The following is a 19284-nucleotide window of genomic DNA, read 5'->3' as shown; positions in this document are numbered from 1 at the left end:
TTTCAAAGTCACGTCTATCATTTGAATCAAACTATGGTTTTCTCCTGCTCAAACCTGTCAGATGGGCGTGGTATCGCGAGATTTACGTCAGCGGAACCTTTCGAAGACGGTGGCGGGAAAGGTCCTCTGTGGCGGGAAAGGTTGACAGTCAACACGCGGTAGGGGGCGCTGTTGCGACACTGCAGTTCACAACAAAATACGTCACTATGAATAAAATAAATGTACAAAACGAGTTAGAGTAAACTAAAAATGGCAGATTTATTTTTAGTTCTATTAAGCTTACTTTGTAGTTTTATTTATTGATTATCATGGAGATTAAGATGATAATTTACCTGATCTGGGTGATGAATATGGACAGAGGGGGAGGGAAAAGGCTCGCACTGTAGAGGGAGGGGTGAGCGCTTAATTATAACTGATTGGTGTGTGAATACAGTGGAAGATCGTTTTGAATTTTAGTTATTTTGATCGTTTTCTCGTCCCGTCGCTGGTTCTTGCATGAGCGCGTGGCTGGAAGGTTCCGGTTCTGATAAAAGCTGAGCGCATCTGCAGTCGGCGCCGTTCGGACCTCAGCAGGCGTGGAAGGAAAGTGCGTTGTTGTTAGCTCACCATCATCATCCTCATCCGGCCTGCTGGGGAGGCCAAGCCGGGAGCTGGAGTTCGCAGCTGAGCGCGCGCCATGGCGGTAAACCTGGACAAGGAAGCGTACTACCGCCGCATCAAAAGGCTGTACAGCAACTGGAAGGTGAGCCGCGCTCGGCCCGGAGCGGGTCGGTGTGCTGACGGTCCCGGTTAGAGGTCATTTTTGAGCGGAAACCGCTGGGAGCCCCGTGTTAGCCGCGGGTTCACGCCGAACCCAGTGGAGCGTTGACGGCGCGAGGGCAGATGTTTCCCAGCCCGCTAGAACGGCTCACGGGTCGGTGTTATATGAATCTTTTTGGACATATTTTCAAGATTCCCGCCGGAATCTCCGGTCCAGTATTCGGGAAACCTCATGCTCGCACCGCGGTCCTCTCATTCAGCGCGTTAGCTAGTCTGCTAACTTGTTAACTTCAACAACCAGCTAACCGAGGCGTCAAACAACACCGGTTTCTATTGAAATGGACCCACGCACTGCTACCAAATGGTTCTGATAAGGTTCGAACTATCGCAGGGATGAGCGAGTTGAAGCTAAAGTTCAGCTACTTCCAGTTTGCACTTTGTCTCGGTGCCACATGCTAATGTCGGCTGCTAATTAGCATCACAGCAGCAGCATCAGCATCCCGGCTCCATGTGAGGCGCGCGGCGCCAGCGCGAGGCTCGGTGCTGCGGACTGTGTGCGGGTTTAGGAGCTCTTCTTTCCGACCAGCGTCTGTTCCAGTAGTTTCAGCCTCGTACCTGTTGAGTTTCTGCATCTGGTCAAACTTTAAGGTGGTTTCAGGTCAGAGTAACAGGTTACATTTAGTTACTGAGGCCCCTTGTGCTGTAAAGCTTTACTCTAAAGTCATGTTTTAACTTGTTACTGTAGCATTTTTTCCTTATAATGAAGGACATATATAAATAAAATCGAGTTTTAAGAGTGTTTCTTTAGTCAAATACCTGTGAATAAGGCTCAGACAAAATCTGAAAAAGCCTGTAGCTGTGACGTAGGTACTACAGTCAGAAAGCTTCCTGCTCCACTCCATAATGCATCCACGTGCAGACAAGTTGATCCATGTATGTGTTCGTTTTCCTCGTCTGATCTGGACATTTTTGTTGCACCGGTAATGTTGTTTTGGGGCTGTAAGCTAGTGGGAGAGAGAGTAAACAAAGGGATGATGGGAAATAGTGCTGTCACAAACGATTATTTTAATAGTCGACTAATCACCGATTATTTTTTTCCCAATTAGTTGATTAATCGGGTCATGGTCAAACTAGATGTAAAACACACATCTTAACCATCATTAGTTTTAAACTAACTAAAAACTAGATATATAGCATTACCTGTGATAATGATAGCGTGAATGCTGTATGCTGAATTGATTGCTAAAAACCCTGAAGTTGATAGCTGAAATCAATGAAGCTGATAGCTAGCTAAAATTGTTAGTTAAATGCCGAATTAGAAAAAAAAAATGAAAAAAGTGGGAAAAAAACAGGTTAGCTAAAACAGCGAGCATGTAGCTTAAAAAAAATAGCTAAACTTCAAAATGCCCTGAAAATTTTTTTTTTTTTTAAAAAGCCTAAATTAGCTAAATCAGCTAGCATGAAGCTGAAATATTAGCTAAACTAAAAAGCTGATCGGAGTGGGACTTTAAGGCCAAGCATCATTGCCAAACTATTTGTTTTACAAAATGAAGATTTTTTTTTTTCTTCTCAATCCATCTTCTACACTTTCTTCATCATGATCAGGGGGCTCTCTGTAGCCCCTTGCTAAGCCAAGCACACCCCTACAGTCAGTCCCAGGACCTCAGAGCCAATACTCAGATTCAGATCAGTCGTGTGTCTGGATTGTGGGAAACCAAATCAAATATAAGTCACACTTTTAGGAGAAAAGTGCAACAAATCTCGCTGTAAATCTGCATTTTCACCAAATGCGATTCACATCTCAAATTTCCGTTCGCTGCCACTTTTTCGATGCACGTCCAATTTAATGCTCAATGCCTGACTTAAAATATGTTTATAAACTAGAACCTCCTGTTGCTTGTGGGAGACGCTACCATCAAGTTTTAGCCTGATCGCTACATGGAAGCATTAACTGTATAACTCATTCACAATGCATGGAGGACATTGAGAGATGAAGTTTATTTAATTTGAAGAGCTCTACAAAAGCACCAGTAAACACTGAGTGACGGTGTTTTCAGCGGTACTTCTGTGTCTCTCACTCAGTTTGATGACTCGCTGTCCCAAGAAGAAAAAAAATATAAAATGTCTTAACGAAAATAAGAAGAATATCAAGTTTAGGAGGAAAATTAGATTCTCCTCCGTGTTTGTTTTTGGACAGTGCTTCTTTTTCGTTGTGGCTGGTAGCAAAATACTGATCTTCACACCTACAGTGCCCTCTAGTGGTTGTTGGTGGGGAAACAACCACTAAATGGCAACCAGTTGTTAATGGGAAAATAACAAATATATGAGCCTATTTATGTTTTTTAATTATTTTTTTTAATCACATATAAGTCACACCCCTTGCCAAACTATGCACAAATAAAAAAATAAGGTATATGGAACTTGTTTGATTTTGTGACCTCAGACTTGGAGCAACAAACGCATGATCTCAAAATAATTTTTAAAAATATATTCTGTTATTTGTAATTTCTATTTATAGAAAGTAATTAGAGGAAGAGTTTATTGATTAAAAGCAGAAATTGAATTTCAGCCTTACCTGACCATAACCCACTTGAATGGCTGTGTACCTTCCAGAAAGGAGAGGATGAGTTTGGTAAAATCGACGCCATCGTGGTTTCTGTGGGGGTCGACGAGGAGATCGTGTACGCCAAATCCACCGCCATACAGGTGAGTTTGTGCGGTCTGAGGTAGGGATGTCACAAAATAATGATCGCAATACTTGATGTGGCGATACTTGTATATTTGAAATGCTGCCAAGACGATATTTTATTAACTATATACGAGCAAAAATGTAGTTGAGCGTCTTACTTTAGTTTTCCTGTTAAGCAACTTGTAAATGAGATCCAGTTCCAGTGCTTGATATGATTATTATAAAAACAATTATTTTACATTTTTTGTGTTAAAGGTTTATTCAGATTAAGCTTTTATTAAGTCAAATAAAAAAAGTAAAATATTGTATCTGATACTGTCTTGTGATATATCGTGACCCGTATCGTGATACACATCGTATAATGTGTATCTTATCATGATATGTGTACCGTTATATGCATCGTATCATGTCATAGGTATCGTGATATGCTTCACGCTCCACACCCCTAGTCTGAGGTGATAGTCACATCCATCGTCCTGTTCCTCAGCTCACGGGTTTGTTTTTCCCCCTCAGACGTGGCTGTTTGGCTACGAGCTCACCGACACCATCATGGTGTTTTGCGACACTAAGATCATCTTCCTGGCCAGCAAGAAGAAGGTGGACTTCCTCAAACAGGTGGCTGTAACTAAAGGCAACGAGAACGCCAACGGGGCCCCGCCCATCACTCTGCTCACCAGAGAGAAGGTGAGTCGGTGAGTTTTTTTTCTGCCAACCTTTGACCTCCAGAGTTTGACCACCTTTGACCTTTCAGAATGAAAGCAACAAGGCCAACTTCGATAAGATGATCGAGGCCATAAAGGGCAGCAAAGAGGGCAAGACGGTGGGAATCTTCAGCAAAGACAAGTTTCCTGGAGAGTACATGAAGAGCTGGAGCGACGCTCTCAACGCCGAGGGGTTGGAGAAGGTAAGAGGGGAACGCCGGCGCCAGCTCCCTCTGGGCACGCCTCTGTGATCACACCGCTGTGTGGGCTGCAGGTGGACATCAGCGCCGTGGTGGCCTACACCATGGCGGTGAAGGAGGACGGGGAGCTGGCTCTGATGAAGAAAGCCGCCGCCATCACCAGCGAGGTTTACTCCAAGTTCTTCAAGGAGCGCGTCATGGAGATCGTAGACGCGGATGAGGTGAGAGGCGCGGGGGTGAAGGACTGCTCATGAACCCGCCGCTGTGACGGCGCCGTTTGAACGCGTCCACTCCTCAACAGAAAGTGCGGCACAGCAAGCTGGCCGAGTCGGTGGAGAAGGCCATCGAGGAGAAGAAGTACCTGGGGGGCGCAGACCCGTCCACAGTGGAGATGTGCTACCCCCCCATCATCCAGAGCGGGGGCAACTACAGTCTGAAGTTCAGCGTGGTCAGGTGAGTCCAGCTCGTTTTACAAAAGGTTTTCTCCTTGGAGCAGTTTGTGCCTCCCACCACCAGGTGTCACTGTAGTACCAAATAAGGAGCTCTCACAACTTTTTAACACTTAAAAAATGACAAATTATTTTATTGGATGTCCTGTAGTAAATCAATCAATCAATCAATCCTCTTCATTTCTGACTCCATTTCTGAAACGGTGTCCCCTCAGCGATAAGAACCACATGCACTTCGGCGCCATCACGTGTGCCATGGGCATCCGCTACAAGTCCTACTGCTCCAACCTGGTGCGGACCCTGATGGTGGACCCGTCCCAGGAGATGCAGGACAACTACAACTTCCTGGTTCAGGTGGAGGAGGAGCTGCTGAAGGAGCTGAAGCACGGTGCGTTCACGGACCCCAAGAAGCCAGAGACCTCTACAGAGAAATAAACGGCTATTACTCAGTCATTTTAGTTGTCAGAATAAGCATTCTGGCTCCAACATGGCGGCTTCCCTATCACAAAAGTTTAACTTAATAATTAATTAATCCAAACAGATACATTAAGTTTAACAAGCGAAGATGCTTATACCAGATTGTAGCTTAACATCCAATTTCCATCTTTAGTCCCTTTTACAAAACAGTGCATTCTGGGTAAACGTTATAAACATATTTACCAATTTTAAAGAAGTTTTAAAAAACTAATATAAATACTGATTTGATTTAATTTAGTAAAAACAGAAAGTAAACCATTTTCTATGAGTGATGGTCCACTTCTCCTATACAGTCAATGGTTCTGCTCTGGGACTCACTATTAAGCAAAGTTATTGCCTGAGGCTCTAAGGTGAACACTTAATAGAAGTGTCTAAAATACATTTTACCCTCGCAGTTATTTAACTCTGTCATAAAATGATCACTGAAATGGTTTAAGACTGATCATGTGAAAGAGTTCCGTCCTCCCCCGTTTCTCCGCAGTAATGGAACATTCCAGTCAACAGCACGAGAATTTAGTTTTTCCAGATATTTTCCCACCTAATTGAGCATTTTTGATTCTGACTTTGCGTGTAAAAATTAATTTGGGATGGTGGTGGATTTGGGATCAGTTCCTTATTGAAATATCAATCTTTGTGTTGTTGCGTGTGCAGACCTTTTAGTGCTGTCGCTCAGAATCGTGATCTGATGGGATCTTTGAAATGATTCTTCCAGCTTCCGGTCGTCTCTCCTGCAACATATTTCCAGTTTTCTCGTCTTGTCAACCTTCCTGAGAGCAGGACTAAACCTTTTCATGTTTGTATAGAACAAGTGACAGACTGTTTAATTGGGAAGGCCTGTGTGTGTGAGTGAACCTCACCTTTACCCTGTTTCAGCTGGGATAGGCTCCAGCAGCTGGGCAGAGAACAGAAGGATGGGTGGAGTTGGAAAACGTTTTGTTTCCTCTTGAATGGACTTTTAAAACATCGAAGAGGCTAAAGTGATGAAATTCAATAAAATCTCAAGTCGAAAATAGTAAAAGGAGGAAGTCACAAGATTTTGTGACTTGGGACTTAGCAGTAGAGTTGTTTGATGCTGACGTTTCTGCCCTCCTCCTCCTGCAGGGGTGAAGATCTGCGACGCCTACAACTCCATTCTGGAGTTTGTGAAGAAGGAGAAGCCGGACTTGGTGTCCAAGCTGACCAAAAACCTCGGGTAAAGCTCGAAGCCCCGTCGCCGTGGTCGCCGCTCTCGCGTGCCGACCCCATTCTCACCCCTTCCTGTTTCTTCCAGCTTCGCCATGGGGATCGAGTTCAGGGAAGGCTCCCTGGTTCTGAACGCCAAGAACCAGTACAAGCTGAAGAAAGGTGAGACGCTGACCTTCACGCACCCAAAGCCTACAACAGCACCTCTGTGAACCAGCTGATGTTTTCCTGCAGGGATGGTGTTGAGCATCAGCTTGGGCTTCGCCGACCTCGTCAACAAAGACGCCAAGAAGGAGGAGCTTAAGAAGTACGCCCTGTTCATCGGAGACACGGTTCAGATCAACGAGGTGAGTAACGTTTCCTTATGAATCGACTGTATAAAGAGAACTGGACTGAGTGTGACATCACAATACGGGCGCCGCCATGTTTGAGCCAGATATCTGTTGCTATGGGAGCCACTTGCGCCAATCAGGAGTGAGCTTGTTGGAAGTCCAATCAACAATTGAGGATGAAATGGAGCTGGACCGGGAGAAGGGAGGTTTATAGTGGCTGCTTAGCAAGTCAAAGGGGGCGGCGACGGTTGAGCTGGCGCGTAGTCGCTCATGGCGAGGATGGGTAGCGCCTCTCGCAGCTTTAATTTCTTTTGAAGCTCCATTACAATTATCGAGCTTCGAGGGGGGGACCTGTGAGGATGCCCCCTCCTCTGAAGTTCTCAGTTGCACATAGAAACTGGCCTCATCTCGGCTGCTGTCTGTCCGACAGGAGGAGGTGGCCGCCGTCCTCACCCCCGCCAAGAAGAAGATCAAGAACGTGGGGATTTTCCTGAAGGTGAGCAGTTTAAAAAAAAAAACAGTTTTTGAGGAAGTTTTGTTCTGCAGTAGCTTCTTTTGGACTGAGTGCAGTTTTTGTTTCGTTAGAATGACGACGAGGAGGATGAGGATGAAGATGGCGACGATGCAGAGGAGCTGCTGGGGAAGGGCGCTCGGAGCGCCGCCCTGCTGGCAGACAGGACCAGGGTAAGTGCTGGGAGGCGGGACTTTTCCCTTCCTTCCTCTATTTTCGGATTCTCACTCATCGTCTCTTCAGAACGAGATGACGGCGGAGGAGAAGAGGCGGGCTCACCAGAAGGAGCTGGCCAACCACCTGAACGAAGAAGCCAAGCGGCGATTGACGGAGCAGAAAGGAGAGCAGCACATTCAGAAGTGAGCTGGGCTCTGTGGGGGTGGGGGTGGGGGTCCGGTCAACTAATAGCACAAATGACCCCAAGTCTTCCATATATCGGAATAGAGCTGTGAAAGACACACTTTGACGTTTCACATCAAGACTTTTCCAACTGTAGGAGCTAGTAGAAGAAGTAGAAGCCCCTCCCAGCTTGTTTAGTGTGAACAGCGTAGACGAGTTCAAGAAGTTCACCAACTTTAATCTTCCCCCCCCCAGAGCCAGAAAATCCAACGTGTCCTACAAAAACGTGTCCCAGATGCCCCGAGAAAAGGAGATCCGGGACATGAAGATCTACATCGACAAGAAGTACGAGACGGTCATCATGCCGGTGTTCGGCATCGCCACGCCCTTCCACATCGCCACCATCAAGGTCAGTTGAGGACGATCCTCTTAAGCTCCGTGGAGTTCCTTCGGTTGATCTTCACTGATTCTCTTTCGTGTCGTAGAACATCAGCATGTCTGTAGAAGGAGACTACACCTACCTGAGGATCAACTTCTACGTTCCTGGCAGCTCTCTGGGGCGACAGGAAGGAAACCTCTTCCCCAACCCAGACGCCACCTTCGTCAAAGAAATGTGAGCCCCTATTCTGTCGAACTTTTTTTTCTTTTTTTTTGGTTTTGATTGAACGGTTTTGGTTCTTTTGTCTGCAGAACGTACCGAGCGTCTAACCTAAAGGCTCCCGGCGACACCTCTGTGCCCTCCACCAACCTGCAGAACGCCTTCCGCATCATCAAGGAGGTGCAGAAGCGCTACAAGACGCGGGAGGCCGAGGAGAAGGAGAAGGAAGGCATCGTCAAGCAGGACTCGCTGGTCATCAACCTGAACCGCAGCAACCCCAAACTCAAAGACCTCTACATCAGACCCAACATCGCCCAGAAGAGGATGCAGGGCTCCCTGGAGGCCCACACCAACGGTTCGTCGTGTCATCATGAACTTCTCTGAACACAGCTTCCCTTAAACACGTTTCTCCGCTCAGGTTTCAGGTTCACATCCGTACGAGGAGACAAGGTGGACATCCTTTACAACAACATCAAACACGCCATCTTCCAGCCGTGTGACGGCGAGATGATCATTGTGCTGCACTTCCACCTGAAGGTACGTCTGAGCAAAGACGCTGAGCGAGCAAAAATCAGGAAATATTAATGAGGCGAATACACCGAAGTATTAGGATATCGTAGGTCTGATTCACATATTTGATACAAGACTGTGGTGAGACCAGCCATGTTGTTTGGACTAGAAACAGTGGGACTGAAGAAAAGACAGGAAGCAGAGCTGGAGGTAGCAGAGATGAAGATGCTGAGGTTCTCTTTGGGAGTGACCAGGATGGATAGGATCAGGAATGAATACATCAGAGGGACAGCACATGTTAGAGGTTTTGGAGATAAAGTCAGAGAGGACAGACTGAGATGGTTTGGACATGTTCAGAGGAGAGACAGTGAATATATTGGTAGAAGGATGCTGAGTCTAGAGCTGCCAGGAAAGAGGTCTAGAGGAAGACCAAAGAGAAGGTTTATGGATGCAGTGAATGAAGACATGAAGGTGGCTGGTGTTAGAGTGGAGGATGCTGAAGACAGGCTTAGATGGAGGAAACTGATTCGCTGTGGCGACCCCTGAAGGGAAAAGCCCAAAGGAAAAGAAGACACCGAAGTATTAGGGCCACCACAAAAATAAATACGTGGTAAAAAGTCACATTTTTACAAGAATAAACTCAAACAATTATGAGTGAAAAGGTCTATATTACAGTAATGAAGTTGTAATTTTATAACTTATAAGTTGGTCATTTATGAGATTAAAGTCAAATTTATGAGACGAAAGGCTTTTTACTAAGAAAAATGGAAACAAAAGAAGCATTGTCATGTTTCAGTCTGAGATGTGACTGGACATCTTTGTGATTGGATACATCAGCGTTTCACAATTAAAGAAATACTAAGTCTTATAGTGTTAGTATAGTTCTCCCAGATTACTTTTATTTTTTTTTTTCTCTAGTAAAATCACTACTTTTTTTGTGAATTTACAACTTTTGTCTTGTAAATTTACTGTTTATTTTTTCTTTGAAGAATTTACCCTTTTTTTCTTCTCATAATTACATTTTTATAGTAAATATATATATATATATATATAACTTTTTTCTAGTAAATTTACAACTTTTGTCTTGTGGATTTATGACTTTTTCTCATAAATGTATTCTAGTAAACTTAAGACCTTTTTTTTCGTGAACTTACAACTTTCTTTCTACTAAATGTTTTACTTTTTTCTCATGGTTGCAACTTTTTTCGCGTAAATTTACAACTTTGCCTTGTAAATGTAATTTTTCTTTTTTTAATTCTCAGCTTTTTTTCGCTTAAGTTTAAACTTTTGTCTCATAAATTTGTGGGGTTTTTTTCTCGTAAATTTACAACTTTTTGTCTCATAAATTTACAAGGTTTAAATTCATAAATTTACCACTTTAAAACATGTAAATTGGCGAGACAGTCATAAATTTTGCCTATGACTAAGTCATAAATATGCAACCTTATTCTCGTAATTTAATAGGTCTTTTTTCATAAATTGGCGAGATTTAAAGATTTCAATTAATTCTTTTTGTTTTTAAACTAGCACTAATACTCCATTGAAGATGAAAGTGTTGTTTGAAAAAGAAAAACAAGTCTTTGTGATGTAGAAAATACGCTGGGGCGACCACAAGCTCCCTACTCCAAGCTCTGAGGAACAGGATGGGGAGAGGGGGTGGGGTTGCTCCTTGCCAATGGTCCCGCCTACGACTGTAATGAACTACAGCTTCTCTGCAGAAACCTCCTTTTTTCTGTCCTAGAAAATGAGACGTTATTATTTTATTTTGTCTTAAAAGCTGCAAAATCCTAATCAAAATCCCACTAATAATGCCTTTAAAATAGATCAAAAGGTGATCCGACTGGGACACTAAAGTCCAGACAGACGGTTTCATCGTGGGACCATTTCTACGTCTCTGGTCGTTCTCAGCTGCTCAGCCTGACCTTCCTGCCTTACAGAACGCCATCATGTTTGGGAAACGGCGGCACACGGACGTGCAGTTCTACACGGAGGTTGGCGAGATCACTACAGACCTGGGCAAGCACCAGCACATGCACGACCGCGACGACCTGTACGCCGAGCAGATGGAGCGCGAGATGAGGCACAAGCTGAAGTCCGCCTTCAAGAACTTCATCGAGAAGGTGGAGACGCTGACGAAGGAGGAGCTGGAGTTCGAGGTCCCCTTCAGAGACCTGGGGTGAGTTCATGTTCAGTCGTGGGCGGGGCGGGGGACTCTGCATGGATTATTAACAATTGAATGTTTCCAGGTTCCAGGGCGCCCCCTACAGGAGCACCTGCCTGTTGCAGCCCACCTCCAGCTCTCTGGTTAATGTCACTGAATGGGTGAGTTATTCTGAAATGTACAAAAACTTCAACCATAAAATGTATTATTTATGGAAGAAAATCCCAAATGTTTCCTCAGCCTCCCTTCGTGGTGACTCTGGACGAAGTGGAGCTCGTCCACTTTGAGCGCGTGCAGTTCCACTTGAAGAACTTCGACGTCGTCATCGTCTACAAGGACTACAATAAAAAGGTCACCATGATCAACGCCGTGCCCGTCAACTCACTGGACCCCATCAAGGAGTGGCTCAAGTACGACCAATCAGGAAAGACTGATGGGGCGATGAGAGGCGGAGCTTTAACGCCGTTTCTTCTGATTTCAGCTCGTGTGACATCAAATACACAGAAGGAGTTCAGTCTCTGAACTGGACCAAGATCATGAAGACCATCGTTGATGATCCAGAGGGCTTCTTTGCGCAGGGGGGCTGGTCGTTCCTGGACCCTGACAGCGAGGCGAGGAGCTTTTTTAAAAAATGATCGTCCTTTTTAGTTAAATCACTCAGTTTTAGGGATGGGCCGATATCATTTTTTTCGATAACTGATATTTCACCTGCAGGTGATATCAATATTTAAGTGACAAAGTTTAGATTTTCTTTTTGTTTCTTTATTAGAAATGCACTACTGCACTACTACAGTCACATCAATATTGGTGGATTTTGCTAGTATCAGTCCAATACCGATTTATCGCATATCCCTACTCAGTCTCGTAAACAGTCGCGTTCTTTTTCAGGGAAGTGACGCGCAGGAAGACTCCGAGTCTGAAATTGAGGACGAAACGTTCAACCCGTCGGGCGATGAAGAAGAGGAAGAGGAGGAGGACAGCGACGAGGACTACAGCTCGGAAACGGAAGACTCTGGTAGGACGTCTGAGCGCCTCTGATTGCTCAGGGCCTGTGGGCGGAGCCTGACGGACCGTGTGCTTTCAGATTACAGCGCGTCGCTGGGCAGCGAGGAGGAGAGCGGCAAAGACTGGGACGAGCTGGAGGAGGAAGCTCGCAAAGGTTGGTTGTGCGCAGGCAAATGGGCTCTGGTTTTGGAACCAAATCAGTCCATGTTTGCTTTCTTATTTGCAAATGTTTGGAGAAGTTTGAAGCAGAGGAGGAGGATGAAGATGACTTGTGCTGTGTTCACACCAAATGCAATTCACTGGGCAAATTTCTGTTTTGACACGCAGCAAATTCGTCAAATAATGCGTTCATAAAGTTGATGCTCCAGCTGGGTGTGGGAGGAGCTACTTTTATTTAAAATTGTTGTAGTTAAATATGATTATACAACAACTAGCTCATGTAAATGTAACATTGTAAATTTTTGGAATGCCTTTATAGGTTTTTTCTTTTGGATAAGAAAAAACAATTGAGTCACTTCCCGTCAGTTTGAATGTTTATTAGAGTTGGGATTGAGCCTGGAAGTTCAAATCTGTGGATATTTTGCTAAATTTAATGAACTATTAAACTAGTGCTCCACTTTACTACAATAGAATCTCATGATTCATTCATGATATACAAACTTTGAGTAGAGTAATAATCAGTGGTAGTAGTAAGCTTGAAATATATCGGGCTGATTATAATAATAAAAATAAAATAAACATCTGATCCCTGATTGGGACACAAGAACCGAATTTCTAATTACTTTTTATTACTGTCTTAATACAAATAAGAAATAATATAAAGTTCAAGAAGAAAACAATCAATTTCTCCTTTGTTTATTTTGGTCTCCACCCACTGAATATATCGTCAACAGATCACAAAATAAAAACTGAAGTTCAGATATTTGAACTTGGATTTTCATTGTGCCACCCAAAATGAACTGCCGCCAGACTGCCGCCAGACTGCCGCCAGACTGCCGCCAGACTGCCATATCGCATCTGACTTTGCGTCTGCACGTTGACTTGAAACTGAAAATCCTATTTCGATGTGAATGCAGCTCTACTAAAGCCTTTCTCTCTCTGCTACCCTCTAGCTGACAGAGAGAGCCACTACGAGGACGAAGACCCATCCAACAAAAAGAGAAAGGGCCGATCAACACCAGCCCCTCCCCCACCCACCAAGAAGAAACGGCGATCCTAAACATCTCACACACACACATATACATGCGTACTGCCAAACCCCTGGAATACTTCGTGTCCCAACCCCCCCCATATGTCAAATGTGTACATAGATGCAGAAACTTGTGGGCGTGGCTTGCCGGTGCACCATTGTTGTAAAAAGAGAACCGGCAGCAGGACAGTTCATCGCTCTTCTTTGTTTCATTGTGTGTGTTACATTTGGGTTTTACTGTTTATTTCAGTTGGAAAATCTTTTTCTTAACGATTGATAATAAAAGACAAAATATTCTCTGCCAATTGTTTTATATGGAAACATCCCGATTCCTCGTCTTGATCATCTTTTTTTGTCGGAGCTGAAATGGAGCACTTGCCTTTTTGTAACGGGGGGGTGGGGTTGCGCAGATGCACATGTTTCCTGTTCTTTTTTATGAGATTTGTAAACGTCTGCATTCAGACTCACACCACCTGTCACACTTTCATGTTTTCTTTCATGGGGGGAGGGGTAGGTATGATGTACTTTTGACTCGGAAAGTCCTGTTTTTGTAATAAAATTTAAAAGAACTGGTATCTTTTTCTTGAACTAGTTGTTTTTTTTTCTGATTCATGATATCCAGTTTGAGGGATTGATTCATCCATTCCTCTGTAAATTGTAACAAAATGAGGAGACAGGGTTAAGGTTTTATTTAGAAAGCGGAAACATTAAATCATTTCAAATTTGAAAGGTTTCTCCATTGGTGAGCTAAGTAATGAGAAGCTAGGGTCGCCAGAAACCCATCCATTTGCCTGAATCCTAACCCAACTACTGTTGGGCAAAGGTGAGGTATACCATGAACAGCTTGACAGTCTGTCCCAGGGCTGTACTATATTCACAGGGTCTTCAATGAACCTATGTAGCATGTTTTTGGACTGGGCAGAAACTATTAGGGGTGTGTATTGGCAAGAATCTGGCAATTCAATACATATCATGCTACACATCTTGTGATAACGATACATATCGTGCTACACATCTTGTGATACATATCGTACTATATGTCTCATGATACGATGGATATTGTGCTAAGCAAGGGCGAGATACGATACATATCATACTATGTGTCTTATGAGACGATACATATCGTGCTACACGTCTTTTGAAACAATACATATCGTACTATAAGTCTTGTGATACAGTATATATCGTACTATATGTCTCGTGATTCGATACATATCGTGCTACACGTGTCATGATACGATATATATCGTACCATATGTCTCGTAATACAGTACATGTCTTGCTACACGTCTCGTGATCAATACATATTGTACTATATGTCTCGTGATACAATATATATCGTGCTACACGTCTTCTGATACGATACATATCGTACTGTATGTCTCGTGATACGATACATATCGTACTGTATGTCTCGTGATACGATACATATCATGCTACACGTCTCGTGATACGATAAATATACTACATGTCTTGTGATACGATGGATATTGTGCTACACGTGTCGTGATACGATACATATCATACTATATGTCTCGTGAGACGATACATATCGTGCTACACGTCTTCTGATACAATACATATCGTACTATAAGTCTCGTGATACGGTGTATATCGTACTATATGTCTCGTGGTACGATACATATCGTGCTACACGTGTCGTGATACGATATATATCGTACCATATGTCTCGTAATACAGTACATGTCTTGCTACACGTCTCGTGATCAATACATATTGTACTATATGTCTCGTGATACGATACATATCGTGCTACAAGTCTCGTGAAAGGATAAATATACTACATGTCTTGTGATACGATGGATATCGTGCTACACGTGTCATGACACCATACATATCGTGGTACACATCTTCTGATACGATACATATTGTACTATAAGCCTCCTGATACGGTATATATCATGCTACATATCTCGTGATACAATACATATCATGCTACACGTCTCGTGATACGATACATATCGTTCTATATGTCTCGTGATACGGCACATATCGTGCTACACATCTCGTGATACAATGCACATCGCGATAAATTCCAAGACTGCCAGAACAATTTTTCACTTTTTTATTTCAAGAGAGTATGTCTTTGGAAAAAGTCATACTAAGTAGCACATGTTTCATGACAGCAAAAACTGCAAAGCTGGCTGAATGACATTTAACACAAGCTAATTCTCCCGAGATCTTGTTCTGGTGCGGTGTAGAGCCGCTCAAAATGTGCTGTGCTGCCAGCTAGCAGTTGGAGGTTTAGGGGGAATACAAAAGTAAGAAGCTGAAGGACGCTCTCAAATAGTTCTCTAAATATCATCTTGCAAGCATTTTAAATCAATAAAAGTATCAACTAATGAATTATCGCAATATATCATCAAATCAATTTATCCCTACACCCCTAGAAACCATACCGCTTGGAGAAAAACAACACATACACGAGGAGAATGTGCAAACTCCACGTAGAAATGACCCAACCAGGATTTGAATCAGGGCCTTCTTGCTGTGAGGCAAGAGTGCTAACCTGTACACCACAGTCAGAGACATGAGTGACATTTTTTAATCTGAAGGAAATTTTCTATTTTTGCTCATCTTCATGTCAGTCATGACTTTTTGCAAGCTTTACGGAAACTGCCTGTTTATGTATACATTTGTTAAAAGTTTCTGAATGAATGGAATAAAAAATGTATGTTTGAGGTAACCATTAAGAAACTCATTGAAGTTGCTACCTGAATGCTTAGAAAGCCCCAGATCAGTGTTTAAAGAAGTGGGCTTTAAAAAGTAAGACTTGAGATAATATTACTTTATAGTAGCTTCAGTTGACCTTCGGATGTGTGTCTTGGACACTCTGGTAAAGAGAGGGGCGGAGCTGGCAACTGATAGTGGTGAGTTGGATTTGCTGACAGGGATGGAAGGCCAGACAGACTATAAAGACCCAAATGTTCTATGAGGGTTTGGCTGAGCCCTCTGTAGAAGAGGTAACATCCGGAGAACTTCAAACAAGGACAGATTCCGTAGGAGACTAGGGACATTCAGTCTGAGTGAACCATGTTCTCCACCTCTATTGTCGCTACTGCTTTTCTGAGCTGTGGTCACTTGGTCTTTGATGCCTGTCGAGGTGGCAGTCCCTGACACCAGTTCTAAAGGTGAGTTGTGGACTTTCGAGGGAATCTAAGAGAGCTGTGACCCGGATTGTTGGAGGACCAGGGACACAGCTGCATTCAGGAACCATTGGATGTTTAACCCCCCAAATCCAACCCTTCAATGTTATGCCAAGTGTCAAGCAGGGAGACATTGGGTCCCATTTTTAGAGTCTGTGGTATGAGTCAATTCATGCTCTTCCGGACACTCTACTTAGACCATTGACTTGGTTCAAGGTTGCTGAAAGCAGCTCTGGACATGGAGGGAAGATGAATTTTGAATCTGCCATTTTTCTCCTAAAGCTTCATAACTCTAGCATCAATTCCCTCCTTCACCTTCATCTCCAACCATCATTCATCACTTCAAGCCAACTCAGACAAAGAGATTTGAGCCAATGGTTTCAATTTAGTTGTTATGCCAAAGCAAGCTTCTTCAGTAGACTTCATTACAACCACCAAGACAACTGAATGTAGGAGCAGAGCCCTACATCCACCTTCCAACATTACCATCCAACCGAAGAATGCCCTGAAAGAACTTAGCAAAGATAAAACACTGACAGACAAAGGAGGATTTGTGCTCATAATGAACACTGCAGAGTATCAAGAGGACCAACACACCCACATAAACCTCTGGAGACCAATAGACCAGTGTTTTTCAACCAGAAAAAAAATCTCTTCCAACACCCTGTAAAGATTTAACCCTCGGATTATTTTATGTTTGATACACACACACACATACAGACACATAAGTACTTGAGCTCTCTTCTTAAAAAACACATTTGTGTTTATCTTGATGCAAATCTCACTGGATGACTGATTATCCAAACCAGCAGGCTTGATGCTGCATCATTCTGGTCCCGCAGAGGTAAAGCAGTTGATCTGTGAGATCATGGAGCACGCTCTGTGGAAACTTCTCTTCTTTGGTTTGTACTTCATCTGACCAGATCAACAATGTCCCAGTTATTGACAAACATCCACAAACTTGTGACTTTTTCTGTTTTTCTACATTGATTATTGTCTTGACTCCCGTAGGGGCCTTTTTTCTGAGAGTGGACATCTCACATCAGATTGGTAAGAGATCTTCTAAATCAATAAATTAAAGTTATTTTTGTGTGTTTTCACTTCATTTTTTAACAGAAAATTTTTTGTAAAAAAAATTTTTTTCTCTTGGTTATTCACTTTATGCATTTTAGGTAGATTTTTAAAAAAAAGAAGAATGTGTTTGTTAGCTACGGAAGAGGATTAGGGCCATGGAAGAAAAAAAAAAGGCCATGGCTCGATGAGCCGCTTTTCTCCTTCAGAATCTACTGGAATTATCGTGTTAACAATTAAAAAATTACAGTAAATCAAAGAATATGAACACTGTAGCTCAGGTGTTAAAGGATCAAATCTCATCTCTAAATCTGAGATAACTTGTTCTGCTCTGGATCAATTCTAGTAAAAATATGCTTTGTGAGTGGATCAGTTCAATTTCCTTCTTCCTCCAGACAGCATCCTCTTCCTCCGGGAGTACGTGATCGTGTCTGACATAGGGAGGACCTGGGAATATGCTCAAGCGCACTGCAACCAGATGTACGACGGCTTGGCCTCCATATCTGGACCAGAGGACATGAAGGAGATCAGCAGCAGCCTTCCTCTAACAACCCGGGTCTGGATCGGTCTGTATGACGCCTTGGATAGCTGGAAGTGGTCGGATCCACGGACCGGCGGGAACCTGGGCGATTATCGGCCTTGGCAGACAGGTCTGCCAGACAATGTGGGAGGAGTGGAGTGCTGCGGCGCCATCTCTAAAGATGGCTATTGGAGAGATTACACGTGCACTGGACTGCTGCTGCCCTTCCTCTGCTTTAATGGTGAGTCCAGACAGGTCAAGTCCAGGGTCAGACATGGATCACCTCTAACGTTTGTTTGTTTCTCCATATCCAGCGCAGCAGGACGGGTACGTGCTAGAGCTCCAGCCGAGATCGTGGTTGGACGCCCAGAGCTTCTGCAGGCTGCACCACGCCGACTTGGCAACCGTGACAAGCCTGACACAAGGAGATGAGGCGAAGGCCCTACTGCAGGGTGCCAGTGTGGAGCAGGCCTGGTTCGGCCTGCACCGGGACTCTTGGGTGTGGACAGACGGCAGCGACATGTCCTACACCTCGTGGTTGGCCGGACAGCCCAACAACGCCGGAGGATCACAGAGCTGCGTTTACATGGAAGCAGAGAAGTGGAACGACTTTCCCTGTAGCTACCAGTACTACGTCCTCTGCCAAAGTAAATACATCTTTCTCCCCATAACCAGGGGTAACGGATTACAAAGTAACGAATTACTGTAATTATGGCCTGGCCATTTTGTTTTGAAATCCAACATTTGGCAATTTTGACGTTTGTGAAAATGAACCTTGTGTTTGCACAATTTTCACAAAGTTTCACACACAAGCTGTTAGCATAGGTCTACAATGACCCCCAAAGTTTGATTGACCTTTGGCTTTGGGAAGTGGCCGCCATCTTGAATTTTCACCAAAAACACTTTGACTACAAGCTAAAACAAAAATTAAACCCACTGTTTTTTCCCCCAATCATTTCCATACTTCTTGGGCATATTTAGGAAAACATTGGGGAAAAAAACGTGTCATTAGAACTTTTATACCTTGAACGACGCCAGCGTGGCGAGCCCGCAAAAGGGGCACATTCTTATTACAAGTATATTTTTCAATGTATTTTTTACTGTGAAAATGTAATATGTTGATACCAGGCTGAGGTTTTAGCAATTATTATGACATAGAATATGAACATATAAGGAATGTGGGTGTGGTTAGCTAATAACCTCCGTTGCTAAGGAAATCCAAAAATTTACTTTTGACGATTCTTATGAAACTAACGTGAATCTGTTAGGTGACCTCAGGCGGAAAAAACATAAAATGGTTGCTATGGAGATAAAACCAACAGAAAACAGCCATTTTGAAAAAAGTGTGTTTTCAAATAAATTCGCACATACAAGTAAGACCAGGTATACAGAAAGAGAAGGGGGGAGGATTTTTCATTTTTATT

At 43.5% G+C, this 19284-nt stretch overlaps 2 protein-coding genes across 2 annotated transcripts in view; both read left to right on the top strand.

Annotated features, from left to right (window-relative positions):
• Nucleotides 1–175: 175 nt before the first annotated feature.
• supt16h (SPT16 homolog, facilitates chromatin remodeling subunit) lies at nucleotides 176–13677 on the top strand. Its single transcript, XM_024288201.2, has 24 exons — nucleotides 176–742; nucleotides 3373–3465; nucleotides 3962–4132; nucleotides 4200–4352; nucleotides 4424–4570; nucleotides 4651–4802; nucleotides 5014–5186; nucleotides 6377–6467; nucleotides 6546–6619; nucleotides 6692–6804; nucleotides 7220–7285; nucleotides 7375–7473; nucleotides 7544–7659; nucleotides 7895–8048; nucleotides 8125–8252; nucleotides 8330–8592; nucleotides 8656–8774; nucleotides 10685–10923; nucleotides 10994–11069; nucleotides 11149–11318; nucleotides 11390–11519; nucleotides 11797–11923; nucleotides 11993–12067; nucleotides 13026–13677. The coding sequence occupies exons 1-24, from the start codon at nucleotides 677–679 to the stop codon at nucleotides 13130–13132; spliced, it is 3102 nt and encodes a 1033-aa protein (XP_024143969.1). The 5' UTR covers nucleotides 176–676; the 3' UTR covers nucleotides 13133–13677.
• A 4039-nt stretch (nucleotides 13678–17716) lies between these two features.
• LOC112156058 (C-type mannose receptor 2) overlaps nucleotides 17717–19284 on the top strand; it is a 3172-nt gene continuing 1604 nt past the window's right edge. Inside the window, exons 1-2 of the mRNA XM_024288202.2 lie at nucleotides 17717–18101; nucleotides 18175–18507. Coding sequence (XP_024143970.2) covers nucleotides 17819–18101; nucleotides 18175–18507 — 616 coding nt within the window. The 5' untranslated portion in view covers nucleotides 17717–17818. The remainder of the gene's footprint in view (nucleotides 18102–18174; nucleotides 18508–19284) is intronic.

This window comes from Oryzias melastigma, linkage group LG18, assembly GCF_002922805.2.
Source record: "Oryzias melastigma strain HK-1 linkage group LG18, ASM292280v2, whole genome shotgun sequence".
Classification (NCBI taxonomy): domain Eukaryota; kingdom Metazoa; phylum Chordata; class Actinopteri; order Beloniformes; family Adrianichthyidae; genus Oryzias; species Oryzias melastigma.
Note: the sequence above shows the minus strand (reverse complement) of the source record. Positions and strands in the feature narration are given on the sequence as shown.